At 34.8% G+C, this 18880-nt stretch overlaps 1 protein-coding gene across 7 annotated transcripts in view; it reads right to left on the reverse strand.

Moving 5' to 3' along the window:
- LOC109546699 (tensin-1) overlaps nucleotides 1-18880 on the reverse strand; it is a 123938-nt gene that overhangs the window by 72564 nt on the left and 32494 nt on the right. For all 7 annotated transcript variants that reach the window (XM_019917758.2, XM_019917762.2, XM_019917763.2 and 4 more), the window contains exon 2: nucleotides 5084-5207. In XM_019917758.2, the coding sequence (XP_019773317.2) occupies nucleotides 5084-5207 (124 nt within the window). The remainder of the gene's footprint in view (nucleotides 1-5083; nucleotides 5208-18880) is intronic.

Consider the following 18880-nt stretch of genomic DNA (forward strand, 5'->3'; position numbering starts at 1 on the left):
GTGAAAATCAAGTTGATTATTCGGTCGCTTTCAATGATACGCGTAATTAAATAAAAGCAGAAAAAAAATAATAAAGAGGGAAACCTTCATCAATCCGGATCTGACTGGAATGTGAATCTGGTCTTCCGGCCTCTTTTGCACAACAGAATTCGAAGCTGCAAAAAGTTTTCCAAACATTTTTGCAAAGCGGCAAAAGGAGGCGAGTGTTCTACTAAAATTTATCTTATCATTTTTCACAGAAAATACCTTAAGTTTGTCAGTATTTTAAGTAAAACTAAAAAATAATGCGATTTTTGCTTAGAAAGAATTGCTTAATAGAAACTTTACTAAAACTGGAATGACCTGAAAATTTAAAGGAACTTTAGAAATCCTCAAAGCAATGAGGGCGGCAAATGTCCCCAATGATTTTTTGTAAACGTTTGCTCTCTGGTCGTTTTTTCAAGATGGTCCTAATTACTTTCAGTAAAAAATTGAACAAAATTATTCGAATTAGCTGAAAAAGCTGAAGTGGGTTTTCTAAAGTTCCCTGAAAACCGATGAATGAAGCGAAATTTCTGGCAAAATTAGTTTTGTCATTTTCTACTGGAAACACCCCATTATTGTTAAAAAGGAACGAAAAAGAATTATCAGAAAATAATGCTTTTTTGAGTTTTCGATTTAGAACTTTTAGTTTTGTGATCGGCTTTGAAGAAAACTTAAACGGTTTTCGGGAAAAAACGATAGGAATTAATTTTCGTTTTTTTTTAAGTGAAACTCTACAATATAGAGGTTTTTGAGCAGAAAGTAAAGCAAAAACAATTCAGTCAAAACAAAAAAAAACACATTTTTTAACAAATTTGACGAGTGACGAGATTTCCAAATCATCTGTTATAAACTTTCGCTTTTTCTGTTCATTTTTTGATAGAAAATTGTTTGATTTTTGTTCCAAATACGAAGCTAGAAAGGGATTACAAACATTTTTTCAAAACGACGAAGGAGTTGAAATTTTTTTCATAATTTTTCGCGGAAAATACCTTACAATTGTCAGCATTTTTAAGTGAATATTTAGAAAATTGAGCATTTAGAAGAAAGAGTAACTTGGCTAAAACTGAAAAATTCTGAAATTTGAAGACATTTTAAACTGAGTTACTGTGTCGGTGCGTTGGGTTGACGCACCAAGCCATTTGCGCAGCACCCAGAGGCACACAAATCATGGCATCGCTTTTAATCAATCAAATCTGCCCGATATTAACAGAGTTATGCAGAAAATTTTTAGATAAAAAAGCTGTTTTCCCAAAAATCATGTTTTTATCGCAAGGAAGCAAGGAATGCAACGAGCTCATTGAAACACGCGAGAAATTTCAGATTCATATATGTAATTATTTTTGAGGCAGTTTTTGATCAGACATGATCTTTAAGCGACAAAATCTACCTTATTATAGGCGCAAGCGTGCTAATATGCATATAGAGAAGCTTCGTACGTCGAAATATTTGCAGAGCTTAAAAAGCGCATGTAAAATCTAGATTTTGGATTGAAGGGGTGAGGATAGATTTTTTCAAAAATTTTGCAACCTTTCAAAATTTCCATCCAGTCCATTTTAAGCGTTTTTTAAAAAATTTGCAATGCGCTCAAAAAACACGTAAAAATTTTAATTTTGACCGTAGTTTTCCTAAGAGGTCAATTTTCGAAAAAATATGAAGTATCTCAAAATGCCGTACTCAAAACTGTATTATTCTCATCCCAAAGAAGCGAGAAATGCATTGAGATCATTAAAAAATATTCTAGTGGCTTCAGATGCGAAATAATTTAGTTTTTTAAGTCATTTTTTAGCGGTCGCGCTCTTTACCCGACAATATCTTCCTCCTCGAACACTTCATATACGTATGCACATTGGGGAAAAAAAATTTCGACTGAAAAATATAAACCAAAAAAGTCTTGAATTCTACAGCGTTGTTTTGCAATGGCGAATAAAGAAACCAGCTCATCAAATCTTTGAATCGAAATTGTTCGAGCTCAACACTATTTTTGCTTAAAGGAAACAAAATCTTGGTTCCAACTATTATTTATAAAAAAAAACATTAAAAATCGCTCAAAACCCAGAGGAATTAATTAAACAACATCGAAATTAAATATTGAAACTTATCGCTAGATAATCCACAAATTTTGCTTCTTCATTCATTGTTATCTGATCAAAATCATGGAAATCAGTGCGAAAATTTTAAAGGCAAGGTTTGTATGCAACAAACGATAAATCAACTAAGAACGTTGGTCAATATTTACAGTAACCGATACTGGGGCCTGGTATTTTCACATCCTGTTCTTGAGATCCACATCGGAACACATTAAAACAATACCGATAATTCCCGCTGATTCAGTACTTGCTTTTGTCTACTCAATATATAAGCACGACACCAGATCGAAAAAGCAAACAACAGTACCCGTATTTTTGCACGAGCTAAAATAACATCCTAGATCATTGACGTGGGCGTTTTGTCCTGTCAGTTAATATGGATTTGAAAAAAATTATGAACACGACCCGGTAAAAGCTGGGTTAAACAGTCACTTCCCATGGGTTAGCTGGCATAGGCGCAGCCTTAATTGCCAAAGAACCATTAAATCGCTGGTGTGATTTGATAAATGTTGTGTTTCCTCAATGGGAACAGAAACAGGCCGGAAAGAGTGTAAAAATTGATTTAAAATTCCATGCACTGCAACTAAAGAGCCGTTGGTTAGTGCTAACTCAAAAGAGCAAACCCAGGAAAAAACTAGAGCTTGGCGATTTTTAATGCACCTGGAACTATACATGTTTTTTATTTATGGTTTCTTTTACAAATGTTTTCTTTTATTTTTAAAAACAATTATTCTTTTATATCAAAAGATCCTTAGCATTTCATGTACATCTGGTAACGCGTGGAAGCTACGGAATAGATGGAAAATTTCTGGAATAATTAAGATACAACAAGTCCCCGGCAGTATGGTGGATGCACCTTAATAAAGCAGTTATTATGTAAGAGACTAATAGATGGGCGGACTTGCAAGATTTATCTTCGACCCACAAAAAAAATACGACGCCCTTTCATAATAAAATTAACGACGATTTATAGTCATATAATAACAAAGGACAATTAATAAAATAATGGTAAATACACTGGTTTCAAACAAATATTAATTTTTTTGGAAACATTTATGAACTATTTAAATGTACAGTTGAGTCCGGATTTAACAAACTTGAAAAATGAACTAAAACTGGTTCGTTATATCCGGAGTTCGCTATAAGCGAATAATAATACAAAAACACGTGGTGTATTTTATTTCGTTATTTTTACATAGAGTAGTAGAAGTTAGTAGGTATGACTAAAAATAACACAAGAAGATAAACAAAATTAAATTTGAAATCTACTTTATAAGGTCTGCAATTTTTGTTTGTACATTTCTGCTGCAAAAATCGATGTTATTTACATAGTTTTCAAGATCACAAAAGGACTCTCAGATATGATTAGGAACTTGGCGTGATTGTAGAAAATTTCGAGGTTCTGACACTTTTTTTGTCATTTCAGAAATGGTTGGAACATCATTGGTGTTTACAGTAGAATACGTTTCACCTAAATCGTCATCTTTCTCATTATCGCTTAAAGCTGTAGATGAGATCACGGAGTCTATAATTTGCTCATTATCAATGCTCACATATTCCAAGAAATTGAAATCACTCAATTTGGTTTTAACTTGTTCTTCGATAACATTAGGACATCTTCGTCTGTGTCATACTCGTAGTCAGAGATACTTTTCTAACCATTCGTTAAGTGGAATTTCATCGTCTGGTTCATAATAATTTTCTTTTCTTACAAATCCCCCATGCTTAAAGCAATTTGCAATGGTTTTTCGGCTAACTTTTTGCCAAGCTCTATGAATGAAATTGACTGCATCTAAGAGATTTATAGAAAATGTTTTATTCTTATCGATCGCCTCTAACGTTTTCATAAGAAGAATTTTTCACCGGCAGGCTCTCCAACAATTTTTCCGCTACTGATATTATGCCTCTTCTTGAAACGCTCTTCCCAACTTTTAGAATAAGCAAACTCTCTGTTTTTGATTTTACTCCCCATTTCACTAGCATTTTGTTGTAAAACACTGCCACTTATGGAAACGTTTTCGTGTGTTTTTTGAGTAGACCACTTAATAAGTCCCTTGTCAACCATTTCATGAGCAGATAATTTTAACTTCCTACATCTAACATTTGTTTTGTCATACGCTGATAAAATGTTTTCTCTGTTTTTCCATATTGTTGCAACATTAGACTTTCCAAGAGCTAATTCCTTACAAATGTCACTCTGCTTTACTCCACTTTTTATTTTGTTAATAATCTCGCACTTTTCATTTAGTGAAAAAGCTTTGCGTTTTTGTTTTTCCATTCTAAAACGATTTACATACATAACGCGGCAAAAAACAAGTCACTGCCTGTCTCTCGCTCTCACTAATATAAAAAACTCCGCACGATTGGTGTTGCTGAGCGTGGAGGTTCGTTATAAACGGAAAGTGAATATTACAACTAACCTAAAAAGTGATCGCTATATCCGGAAGTTCGTTATAAACGGGTTCGTTATAACCAGTAAAAAAATACGTTGGTCTTTATGGACGACGTTTCAATTAAAGGAAAAAGTTCGTTTTAACCGAAAGTTCACTATAAGCGGACTTTACTGTATTTTGAAGCTGTGCATCTTTATTAATTGCAACTGCATTAATTTTTGCAATATTTTACTGTTTGCAGTTTAATTGGAATGCAAAAAATATATCGCGTGAAAAACCAAAACATTTTTAGATCCATTTTTAAGGGAAGCGAAATCAACAAAATGCGCCATTATACAATGCGCTGACGACACTGCATTGATCAAGAACGACACAACAACAACAATAACAAACGCTGTAGAGAAACTGCAATCAAACACTAACAGATACAACAATAACATGCTCTTATAAATATAAACTAACAAGAATCGAACTGATAATTAAAATTAAGCCGCTGATAAAAAAATAAAAATAAAACATGTAGCTACACAAACAATATATTTCTGCAATATTCTGAACAAGATTTTTGATTTCACTTACCACGACAACAAGATCCCTCATTGATGATGGGCTGATGGCACAAGTGACATGGCCGGGGCTTCTTGAAAGTTTTACATCGAAATGCATGACTGGGTGCTTGAGAAATTCCTCCGGCGTCTTCGTTCTGAAAAATGCGATACGCGAATTAGATACACACGTTGATATGCAAATAGAGCCACTTATTCGTATGTCGTAAAAATTCTCCTGCATTCCATGTTTTATTTATACTACTCATGTTGCGAAAGATTATAATGGAGGTTTAATTGAATTATCATTCCTGGATCTTTAGGCTACTACCTCGACAATTTTAGCTTAATTTAGGGTCGTAGTTGACTGAATTATTCTAGGGGGCTTCAGGCACCAAAATTTGCTCATTAACTTGGCAATTCCTTTCGTATCAAAAGCAAGTATTTCGCGTAAAATTCCTGCAATAAAATGCCCGTTTAATGGCTTAGAGTAATTTAAAAACCCGACCGAGGGTTCTCATTTATTAGATCGGTATCGTATGCAAATTTGGGCAAAACGTTGTGGCTTGGACAATTTTTCCATGCAAATGTGGAAACAACAGTCCATTTCGGTAATAAACTGTTGAAAAAACACACCTGGCCATTATGTTCCTGCTAAAATAAAGTGCCCACCTAGTTGAAAAATTCCTCAGCAAACGCTGAAAAACAACGAAGTTTCGGTGCAGTCAACTGTATTATTGCTTCCATTCTTTTGCTCCAACGTTTAATTACACATCAAAAGGATATAATTTAAAATAATTTATCAATCAATTTATTTGCTTAGTGCTTTCCTTAATCTCTTAGCGCATGTTTCAATGAAAAAAATGTCTAAGTAAATTTGCAAAGCCACTTCACGTTGTTTTGGAAATTGCCTACTTCCAGAGTGTTAATTAAATGAAAACACAGGACAAGGACTGGCAAGTTTTCCCATTTCCCACTTCCTCACCAGGTTCCAATATTTCAAAAATCAAAGTTGCGAACTTTTAAGTGTCTTTTAACTGTCCTTGCCCGCTATGGTAAATCTCTGCTGTGAGTTTCCAACTAACTTAGCTCGAGTGAATTTATGAAACTGTGTTTTCCAAGTTAAAACAACTATTTAAGTTTTCCTAATTAACGCTCAGAGCTTTTCGAATTACCATATTATTCCAGTTTCTACGAAATGGATTTATTAACTTTTAGCCAATAGAAAGACTTCAAAAGATTTTATCGACTACATACTCGACTTCTTAAAATATACTGCACTGCTAAAATAGAAGCATATCACTAATTTACTTTGAATGTAATTACGAATCGGTTGCCTTAAGCCAGATTTCGGCATTCCAGCTTCCAGTGCTCTCGAGTGCACTATTGATTTTAATTCATTTGCCCGCACATTTATCTGAATAGCATTAATTTCTGCACAATTAATCATGTCTCTAACAAGGTTAGGATGAAGTGGAAGCCATTTTACAGCCACCGGAAAAAAAATTGGGTCGCAGTTTCGTAGAAAAACACCTATATGGAATAGCCAAGATGAATAATGAAGACACTTCAATTTTCTTTACGGTCAAGCGCTTAATAAAGTCCATTAGTATTTATGAAAAGCAGAATATTGCGCATCGTCATAAACAGTACGCATTAACGATCAAATGGTACATTAAATAACAATTATATTGATGGACTTGACAGAGTCTATTTGCATAATTAAGCAACTGCTTCTTTATTAACATCCGACCATTAGCATCAGACTTAAAACCGAACTAGATAAATATGTAATTTGCACAGCTTCACATCTGTGAAATTGTTTTGAAAGCTTTAGCGGACAGCGCAAGGAATTCGTTATAGAACAGAAATAGTTTACAAATTTCGGCATGTTGTGTTTCGAGTGATTCAGTTAAGTATTGAACAAACCAAAACAAGGAAATTGTAGTTAGTTAACAAAACGGACAGAGAAACAAATCAATATAGAGCACATATTCAGAAAATATGCTCCAAAGTTTGTCAACTTAATTTTTTTCAAGTTTCAAGCTGCAATTGATTCAAACCGGAAAAGTGGAAAGCATGCTGATAGTTTCAAATCTACATGAGGGAGAGTTGAAAAATATCACTTTTCACTCAGACGATGTTTATTGCTGCTTTTAAAGAGCTTTGAATTTCGAAGATTGAAGAAAGTTATCGAGTTTCACTTGAAAATATATAGTTTAGAAAGTTTACAAAACTCGTTAGAAGCGCCTGTTTTAAATAAGTATTAAAAAATCGACATATTTTGCAGACTTTCTTGCTCGTAATCCAACGTGATCTGTAAAGATGCATTACTTTTCCAAATAGATTAAAATATTCATACTTCAAAATGGGAAATTGTGTGCCATGCTCAAATTAACAAACCGGGACAAAAACTCCTTTGAAACGTCAGCGTTTTTAATTAATTTCGCCTCAAAACAAAACCCTTTATTTGTGTTCTTGTCAAAACAAAGTCTACGAGATATGAAAAGTTTCAGAAATTTCAGACAATAGCGAAATGGAACAAGGGAATGCTAGTATGGGGAACAAAAGAAGATACTTGTAGTTTCGTCTTTAAAATAGTTTTTTTAATATCAAAAATAAATACTTGGCTGATTGTGAAAATGGAGCTTCATTGAAAAAACTTGTTATTACTTAGTTTTGATGTCTCAAGAGCCCAACTTTTAATATCTTCGTGTGTCCTTTAATGTTATTTTGAATTGTTTTCTTTGCGTTTTTCTTGAGCCCAAGTATTCTAGTTCCTTATGAATTTTAATTGAAACACTTAGTCGAATGTGCAATTGGTTTCCATACCGAAAAATAGAAGAAGTCTCAATTACCAGACGACTTATACATGTAGTGAAATATATGCGTTATTAATCACTTCATTTACTTCATATATCAATATGTATGAATCACTTCAGTTAGATACTATTTATATTTTGCTAGTTCATAAATATCCACACTCTTCGGGCGATTATCAAGAAAGGCCAACATTCTTTCGTAAATAGAATCTCTTTGTTCCTATTTTATTTTTAGGCTTTTTGTTCCACAACAGTCTAAGTATATTAATTGCGGTGATTTAGATCAGTTTGCACTTTGATGTTCGTTTCCGGTTGACAAGCTATAAAAATTTCGGCAGCCACTCGTAAAGCTTCCAACAGGGCGAAATTAGGCTTTCAATTGTTTGCAGCAAACGAATGAAGAGGGGAACGAAGTGAAACTTACGATGCTTAACTTCCGAGTGAAGTGAGTTGTTGAATTGTGCGCTCATTCAATTAGTGAGTTTGTTCGGTTTACCTCTTGGCCTGCTAAAGTGATGAACTGAAAATTTGAATTAATGTTTTTTTGTTTAATATTCTGTCGCCTCACCAGGGTTTTTAGGTGAAACTCTGAAAAGAATTTCTGTTGATTGATTGATGAAAATAATAGAGATAAAGCAGAACAAATTATACCTATGAAATATTAGAGCACACAGTAGAAAGTGTGCGAAGTGAGAAGTGAATATGAAATTGATGGACTGTTCCCTTGGTCGACCTTTAACATTCTGCTAACGCATTCCAAAACATTCTTAACCTTGATCTAAAGGGCACTAAAAGGAACAAGACCAGATTGTTGAAATGCAGTTACATATTTCAAACAAACAAAGCGATATTTTACAATCTTTCAGACACATATAGACCCAATCTGCCCACGAATGCGTGTCTAGGAAGTAAGAATAGGACGGAATTGTCAAAGATTTACGACATGGAATATACACGAGTTAGGTATATCGTCCGTATAATATTCTAATATATTTGCGTGTACTTCGCGTACATATTCCTACTAAAGGCGAAGTTATTTAGGACTTCTCGTTCAACTCTGTTGTTATGTATAATTACTGGGTTTGGATCATGCAATAAATTATTTCTTAGCCATACATTAAGTTGTAAACAATTAGTTGAGTCCCAGTAGAATCGTGACGGTTTTATCGCGTTATGAACAGAAGCAATTTCGGTACGTGTTTTTTTTTTCACTTTGTCGTTGCAGCAATAAACCATTTCATGTGATGCATGCGACCAACTCAATTTTAATTTGTAATTCTTCATCAAAATATCCAAACTACCAATTTCAATATTGTCGATGAAAACCGAATTTATAGTCTTGAAATGAGTCGTAAATTCGCCCTAAACCACCTGGGACATAACGTCCATTAACTCATGATTAGTCAGCTGCCCAAAGGTAAAATGTGTGTATGGCCACGAGCCGGCTGTCATGCTCATCACAATTAATTGAGCGAACTAAGAGGGTTATTGTTGAAGCACGTGGCTTTGTAAGAGCGCGATTCTATAAAACACCCCCAACCACAGCATGAAGAGCATCTGGTGCTTTAGACTGAGGGCGCCGAAGAAAACTGAAGCAAAATAGCAGAATTTTTAAATCTAGCATATGCTTCATAGATTATTTAGATCAAACAGCTGATTTATTTTATGGTCTTTGATATTTCGGTTTGATGGGTTCCATTATTTAAGCGATCGTCATATAAAAGAACATTGTGGCATTTTCTACTTTGCCAAATGTTTCAATTTGCTTGATTAGTTATTTACAGTGTTTTTCTGTGAAACATACATTTTCAATAATTTTCTAGGGCGTTTTACCTGTTGAACAAAACTATGTCTTTGCACACGTTTTATCTAAAAATGTTTGGATTTTTTCATTAGTTCTGTACGTCCACGTGATTAGCAAGATCGGCTTGCAGCTGCCATTCTCAATTTTTCTCGCTCCTTTTTATCTCATCTTTAAATGCCGACTATCGACTAAATAGTGGAAGTCAAAATAACTAGTATCCAAGATACAGTAAAGAAAAATGTGTGAAATAATTATGAAAGTTCGTCTAATTTAAAGGATTTGATGCAAAAAGATATAAGTACTGTTCTACTTTTAGAACCTTTATATGCCGAAAATTATTACGCAAACTTTTGCAAAATGATCGTTAACCACTGTATGTTTTATTTCGACGCAAATATGCCCTGAGCTAAAAGTCGATATCAACAGGACCTGATAGAAATTGAGAACTTTTCTGGACGTTGTAAATCCTGAGTATTTTCTGGATGTGTTCGAAACCCCTGAAAGTTTCTGCCCAATTTCATTTGGTTGTTTTGGGGCTTAGTTCCCGTTCGTTTTGAAAGTTAAAATCTAGCCCGGATAAAATGTATGTAGAATCAAATAGAATCAGAGAGAATCTAGTGAATTCCTTCTAAAGAAGGCAATTTGCGCCCACTTAAAAAAAATGCATACAAACATAGCATATACTCGAGGCTAATGACTGGATTATACCTACCTAAGTTTGCTTTATTTCTGTTTCCACTTTGTTATTACGAAAACCTAACAAATTAGCAAAACGCTCAACCATTATTCTTTTATCTCAAAATTCTCTCCACTCAATTCATTCAAATCATTCAAAGCGTCCTGAAAAACGACTGATACAGAATACAAAAAATATTTCACAAGAAACATGACTAGCTTTTCACTATAATTAAATAACTGCCAGTTTCCATGCGTGTTCCCAAATTCAAATCCAGGACATGTGCAACATGTTCGAATCCTACATTAGCAAATATATAAAGTTTATGTGACATGCCAGATAATCCAAAATTTAATTAAATCCTATTTAGGGAATTGCCTGCCAGCGATGGAGTAGAAATTTGTTAATTTAAGGAGTTTGGGAGCTTTAAGTAGATTGAATTGCATATTTCATGCAAACGAGTCCGTTTTCCTTGGGAAGGATAGCTTCCTGCTCATGCAAAATTTTAAAATAAAAATTCATCAGTTTTAAAAAGTAGATAACGTGGCTCCGGACACTTCAACTACTCGATTTTTAATCAATATAAAATTATTAGCTTCCCCAGAATATCAGGTTGTGATCATGGTGGGTCGTCCTAAAAGTTCGAAATGCCATTTGTGCCCTATAGATCTACATCAACTCGTAAATCCAATTGCAAAGTTAAATCCCTTCTAAAAAGCCCTTCCAGCGTTATCGCAACTGCCGACATTTTTAACAAGTTTTATTGCTCTCAGCAACGAAATCACCATGTTTCTGAATGAGTTTCCAACTTTTCAGCTGGTATAAAGATAAATAAAATCACATTTCGCACAATGCTCTCGGGAGACAAACGAGATTGGCATTTGAAACAACACGTCTTGGTTAAAGGAAAATTAATCGTTTAATTCGTGCCGCAAAACATGTTCGATAATTGATTGATGAGGGCTGACACAGTATTCCGTAACAGGGAGAATGAAGGTTACTTGAACAATGGTCGGTTATTTATGCTCAAAACCTTGCGCGGTCTTCAAATAAACGAAAATAATACAACTGTCCATGCTTTTCCTCATATCTTTGTTCATCTCGAGCCATAGGAGTCCAATTACGAGGCAACTTGTGAAATAGCTACTTGAAGCAGAATAAAAGCTGGGTGATCCAATCAAATCAAGATACAAACATATTATCCCGGACGTCGCCGATCATCCAAAAGTGAATTTGATAATCACGCCATTGAAGTCACTGAAGCATAGATCATCAATTTGGTACGTTTTTTCTTCCGTTCAATAGGGAGATGATTCTTGAGTTTGTAACAAACCGCTTCGACTGGATGTTGTGGTACAGATGAAATGGTCGGCAATTCAGTAATTAGATCCTGGCCAGTATGTCTAGAATAATTTGAATATCCACCAATAAACCTCAAGAGGACCTACCGCATTGACGGGCTTCGATCTGGCTCATTTTTATTGCCTGCTTGGATTGCAGCCGAGCCTGCATTTAGAGCTATAATAATAACTTTCTTCTAGGGCAATGACTGTCACTATGAAATTATACCTGCCGGTTTAATAGGCTTTTTATTAATTTTCAAGTTTTCGTGGTTTTTTATGTCTCACTCTAAAATTTGTTTTATCAAAGCTTTAGACTCAAAGCTCTCGAGCCATGCAAAAAGTCATACAGACATCGTAAACAAGATTAACTATATTCCAAATCAAAATCAATTCCTGGGCTTCAGTCATTTATTGTCTATTTATCAATTAAAATACGTTTCGGTGTTTTCCACCATCATCAGTTTCTATGTGTAGCGTTGTTGCTACTTTAAGCCTTGTCATATATTTCAATGCCAATGATTTGGAATTGAAACACAGTCAGGAAAGTATGTACAATTAACTATATTGAAAATTTTCCGAGTGAAAAATTGAGCATTTGTCACTGATATTGCTTTCGTCACTAGTGCAGAAACTTTATAAAGAACTGAAAGAAATACTTTTAGAAGCAGGGATAAAGAGCCCAACTAAAATTGAAAAGAAAATAGACTGATAAGATATATAAATAGAGAAGTGATGAGACAATAAGAATGATGAACACTAGGAGAAGACTAATAAGCGAAAATAAAGAAACACAGTCGAATGCGCAGAACTGAACAAACTTATTAGAACGAAAATACGAGAAGAGCTAAGGAAACATAATGAAAATAAAATCGAGAGAGGAATTGAAAGAAATAGGGGCTCAAAATGATTGCCAATGAATTTAGCAAAACAACTGCTTATTTTAGTAAGAGTCGAAACAGGAAGGGCACTGAGAGAAAAAGGTCAAATATCGGAGAAAGTAGAAAGGTATCAAAGAAAGACTCAAGCATTAGCATACAGAGCATATTAGGAACAGAATCATGAATGTAAACTCGGAAACACCAGCTGAAATAGAGAATTATGAAATAGTGGTTGCTCTGTCCCAATTAAAGAATAATAAAGCACCCGCACCTGACTGAATTATTGCGGAAATGTGAATAGAAATGAAAGAAGAAATTTTACAAATATTAAAAATGTTCTTCACCCAATGGCTGCACAAAGGAGAAACACCTGAGGAAAGGAACGAAAGCCTTACAATTCTGTTATTTAAAAATGGCGACAAACAGGACGCAAACAAATACAAGCGCAACTCATTGTTGTCGCAAACCATTTTGCTTAGACATTTTTGGTAATAGAAATTAAAACACCCACTAATAGAAAATATATCGGTAAATTCAAAAGATAACTTGGAAAATTTCACAGAAACTGCCAACACTTCCCCGATTTGACAAAAAATGATAAAAGACATCCAGTCATTACGTAACAACAATTATTGGACGCTGCCCAAACATTTGCACGAAACTGTTGTTTGGAAGCTAAATTTCTTCCTTCTTTTAATCGATTTCTCTAAATAATCTTCGCATCCAAACTCATATTTATAGCCTATTTCACGAATGCTGCTGCATAGCACGACACTAAACGCACCAAAAATTACCATTAATAATGATTCATATCAAATCGTTGCCACACTAACAAAATGATTTTTATTCCATTGATTGGTTTCTTCGGGCCCACACAAGCTCCTAGAACCCATTATCTCATCCTCTATGCTTAGCAGGGCGTATGTACGTACAAATGGGAATATATTATTGGCATAAAGATTGGAAAGCCATATAATGGTGCCCTTTGTTTTCAGCGAATAGTTACGGTTTTAACGATTCAAATGGTTTTAACGAATCATATATGTATGTTCATGTTCATTTATTGTTATGGCTTGTGCCTGGTTTCCATTGTTTCCATTTTTATCCCCCTCAGTTGAATCGCTTGGATTCCGACACGCCTGATCGATGTATCTTAGCAGAAGAAAATCCTATTATTTTCTTCTGTAATTATTTATTAGATTAACATTTTTCCTTTGCGTTAATTGGCTAAAAGGCAAATGGTTTCCGCGGTCAATGTTATCTAGACTCTATATGCGAAAGTACATGCAATTATCGTTGGATTCAATGGCGTGAATGATCTTTGATCGGATTAGGTTCAGCATCAATTGAATTGGCTTAATGGCGAAAAGCATTTTGCTGGCAAAGGCGTAAAAATTGGTTAGTATTTCACTGCTCGCGAACGAATTAGCACTGGAGAAACTTTCAGGGAAACTCAAATGCCTTTCCAGTGTCCATTTAGCTCTAATTCCTCCACTTCCAACTGGAGAAAAGTACAAAATTTAATCAAATTCAAGAGTTTTAGTTCAGACAAATTAGGGTAATTCAAAACTTTAATAAAACCACCAATCCCCTTCCATTTGTAATATGTTATGAAATCAAGACGTTGGACAATGCGCTTAAACAACTGAAACTAGAATAGTTATAGACGAATTAGTTCCACTTCTGATTTTCAAGGATTCATTAGGAATGCTAATCGATTCCCGCGTTTCTCCTCGAGTTCCTTGAAATTTATTTCGAAATCCGACTTCCAAGAAAACCACATCCATCTGTAAGAAATGTTTTGATGTCTGATTTCAATCAATTATGCGTAGTTGCCTGTTTGCAATGCACCGAGAGCATTTATTAGAGCGCAAACTTTCATGTCTTCCGATAATAAGCGCCTTTAATTAGCTTGTCCCATTCCTTGTCTCTTTTCGATCAAAATGATGCAGAATTTGAGGTATTTTGAAAAACTTTAATTTTCTTCAAAAATCGATTTTTTGGTCGCCTTGATGAAATTTTCGATTAAAAATCAAAATTTCACAACCGTATTTTTTGCCCTCAGTGGATTGGTTCCGAGCTAAGAAGCTGCCCAACAACGAATATGATTCATGAGTTCATAATAAAGAAGATACAGTCCGTTGAAGATTGCGACCGTTTAAAAACCGTGCAAAATGGACAGAAAATGTTGATTATTTGGGAGCTGGACAGGCCCCAGCGCCTTTTAATTAGCTCGTTGCATTTCTTGTCTCTTTCCTATGAAAATGATGCAGAATTCGAGGTATTTTGCGAAACTTGATTTTTTTTCCAAAAATCGATCTCTTGGTCCACCTTGGAAAATTTTCAATCAAAAAACAAAATTTCGCAACCGTCTTTTTTGCCCTCAGTGGATTGGTTCCGAGCTAAGAAGCTGCCCAACAACGAATATGATTCATGAGTTCATAATAAAGAAGATATAGTCAGTTGAAGATTGCGACCGTTTAAAAACCGTGCAAAATGGACAGAAAATGTTGATTATTTGGGAGCTGGACAGGCCCCAGTGTCTATTAATTAACGTTGAATTCCTTGACTCTTTCCGATGAAAATGATGCCAGAATTCGAGGTATTTTGAGAAACTTTATTTCTCTTTTCAAAAATCGATCTCTTGGTAACCCTAATGAAATTTTCAATCAAAAATGTACATTTTACAGCCGTGTTTTTGCACTCATTTGATTGTTTCCGAAGCTGCCCTACAACGAATATGAAGTTTGTGGGTACATAATAAGGAAAATCGTCCGTTGAAGATTGCGACCGCTCAAAAACCGTTCAAAACAGGCAGAACATGCTTATCTGGGAACTGGAAAGGCCCCAGTGCCTTTTAAATCATTGCCTTGAATCGCTAAAAAATCAGAAACTATTCGCGGAACTATAAGGAACCAGTTATATAGGTTGTAGGACCTTATGACCCACGATAAAACACTTGGAAAGCAAATGAAGTTGATTAAAACAAGAGGAATGACTTCAATTTTACTCAGCTATTTTGCCTACAGAGTTTTGAAAAATTTAGTAAAAAATTAAAAAGCAATTTTGCTTTTGCACCTAAATAAATATCTGATCACAGAAAGGGAAAACTTTCAGTTATGGAAATGTAATTAATTTTCCAGTGCCATTGTGAGTAGGCCTTAATGAATGTATTGAATTTAACGACCTCTGAACCTTCTGCTTCGATCCTAGGGGCTTCATCGGCCTACAAAGTCAGCCATATGTTGCAAACTGAAATAATACCCGTAAACTTCCTAATTACAAATTTAGCCATAATTGTGCTCCCTTAACTTCTCAAAGCCTCACCGACCCGTGTTTCTTATAGGAAATCGTGATGTTTACATTAGATTGAATCAAATTGAGCGTTCAGTTTTGCGCTGCTTCCAATCCAATTAAGGCCATTAAATACAGCGTTGATTTGCACAAGACCATTCCCGGGTTGGGGGTCTTCGCTAAATTAACAGGCATCAAATCCGCCAGGTGAATAGAGTTGCCAGTTTCATAAAACTGTATGTTTCGTATTCAAATTGTTTGCATTTTTAATTCCGATTAATTAATTACTGAATAATCCGTCCGAGTAGAGCTGCAGTCGACTGAACACCCAATAACCATCCCCTTAGAAATTTGGTTGGCAATTGAATTAAACTGATCCAATTTGTTTCATTGTCGGACGAAATTAACTCATAAAACAATAGGATGCGAATTTCGGTGCAGACTCATCAGCTAATTGCAAAATTGAGGATGTACGGGCAATTCCAAATGATGAAGATAAATTTAAATGGCTTAAGATTGCCTATTCAATGTCAAAGGAATGGAACATTAAAACCGAAGTATCATCATCAATATTAGACAAAATCTACCGGAAGAGCCAAAATTGGCATCGTTTGGTGCAGGATTTTTTAGTATTTTGTTGCGTTCTTCAAAACTTAAAATTTATAACAATGTCGAACATGCATATAGTTTAAGTTTAGGCCCAAATTCTATACATATAACAAACGGGCGGAATCGATGGTGTTTACAAGTAGCAAAGTAGAAGCAAATTGATTTTTCGGAGAACGTAAAAGTAGAGTTGCCGATTTTATTTTGAAGGCAGCACAATGAAACCTATTGAAAGAATTTACTCACATTTTCCCTGATCTCAAACCCTTACAGAACCGAGCTGGTTGATGAATTGGAATATAACGGACCCCAAATAAAAAAAATCATGAAAACCCCATGCATGTCTTCATTTAAAGCGGTTTCCTTCGAGACAATAAAGCAAAGAAATTAAAAACGAAAATGAATAAATTCCCACATGCGTCTTTTCATTATGGAACCGGTTTTCTTTAATTATTTTGAGTGATAATCCGACATAGTTCACGCAAAGTACATGACACCTGACGTCCTAACAAATGAGAAGAACCCATCCCGTTTTGATAAATGTTGCTTATGACAGGGCGTGATTCTTCAACTAAATACTTTCTGCTCGGGTATTTAACTTTAACAATGGCCCCAACGGAATCACTCGGTTTTATTATTATTTTTAACAACCCACAGTCACGAACAATGTATTTTCCACTGGGTTCCATCCTCAATGAAAAAGTACGGACCCGCTGAAAAAGTTGCAAGATTTACTGATCAAATGTTGAGTGCTTTTGCACTTTGAAATCTCTTTAAAGCAAGGCCGAAAATATGCGAAGAACTTTCCATTAGTGTCTCGACTGCCAGGCTCACGAATTATCCGATGTCAATTTACTTCAGCTGCTGGAAAGGAAAGAAAAATGCAAATTTTCGTGTAATCTTTTACATTTTCTGTTAGCGCAAGATTGTTGTGCGATGCAATTTTAATTTAATTACATTACGATTTTATTAGGCAAACTATTATAAATCGTCGGATTGCGCCAATCTAAGCAAATCAATCTTGGCAAAAACTCACCAAAAATCTCTGAATTGAGATGAATAGAAAAAGTGAAGATTATTAGTGCATTTTTAAGGCGAAAGAAAATAATCAAAGCGCTTCAATGTTTTGGAAGTTGACACGAAACAAACTGCTTGTCTCAAAGAAGAACTCCACAAGCAAAAAACACTTTTTGGCTAAAAACAGAATAATAAAAAATACAGATGATTCAGAAACACACTGACCTAATTTCTATAATCCCACAACAGAACACATGTACAGTATTAATAAGCAATAAAAGCGATAAACCGTCCGGATGAGATCAATCATCAAACTTTAATGATCACAGACACCGCATGGAAATTCAAATCGTTTCAAACTTGTAATTATCGGGGATAAATCAAAACTAGTGGCCTCAGTGATATGAAGGAATGCGTATCGAAAAGGAAAATTAAAAGAATCTATTAAACTATTAATTTCAATAATTAAGTGCTGTCCATTTAGCATGCTTGCTTCTTCCACACATACAGGGCTTGAAATTCAGCTTCTACCACACCAAACGTTTAAAGTATTTTTGCTAAACGAGAGTTGACTTAACAATAAAATCGCCATAAATATAGTACTAACTGAGTGAAATGTGACGCAATTTTGAATGAAAATTTGGAAAATTCATATCTATCGCATAACAAATAGAATTGCAAACTTTTCCAGCGCAATAAACTTGCCCTAGCAATTTCATGGGACCCTGAAGCCATATGAGACCGTTTCAATGACTTTCATCCGGCACGAATATCCAAAAGCACACATGATATTCGCTACTTATTGGCTGAAAGAGTCAATAAGCAGTCAAAGTGTTTAATGTGGTTCTAGTTGGAATATCCAGAAAAATGTCTGGATTAAGAAGCTTGAGGAAAATTATTATTCTATAATTATTAATACAAGAATTTGATGAAAGTCAATTGCAAACAGCCAACGATTGACGAATTATTTCATGCAGCTGACAAATTTTTATACACTTTCTTCTAATTCTTGAGGTGTTTCCGTATTATAAACAGCTCTCTGGTTCAGGCACACTTTGTGTAGAGAAACGATTTCCGTTTCACATAACAGTTATAAATTTCCCATCCTCCAGTTTCTTTAAACTTCCGAACAAAAGTTGTAAATTTAGGTTAAACTTTCTTATACCTTTTTCAGGTGGGTTAAGTGTTAAATTCTGATTTCCCACCGGGGCATATTTTTTCACTTGGATTCGAGCGAAAAAAGGAACTTTCGTACGTATTCCAGCAATTTAGGGTAGTGGGGATTTTACATGCTTGCAAAGAACATATACCGGATTAAATTTCTCTTTAGTAAACTAATGTTTGCTAAAACAATGCCGCGTGTTGAAAGGAAAATTATGTGCTGTTGTATT

Source organism: Dendroctonus ponderosae, unplaced genomic scaffold (assembly GCF_020466585.1).
Source record: "Dendroctonus ponderosae isolate FM_Combo_2020 unplaced genomic scaffold, Dpon_F_20191213v2 Dpon_F_20191213_3, whole genome shotgun sequence".
Taxonomy (NCBI): domain Eukaryota; kingdom Metazoa; phylum Arthropoda; class Insecta; order Coleoptera; family Curculionidae; genus Dendroctonus; species Dendroctonus ponderosae.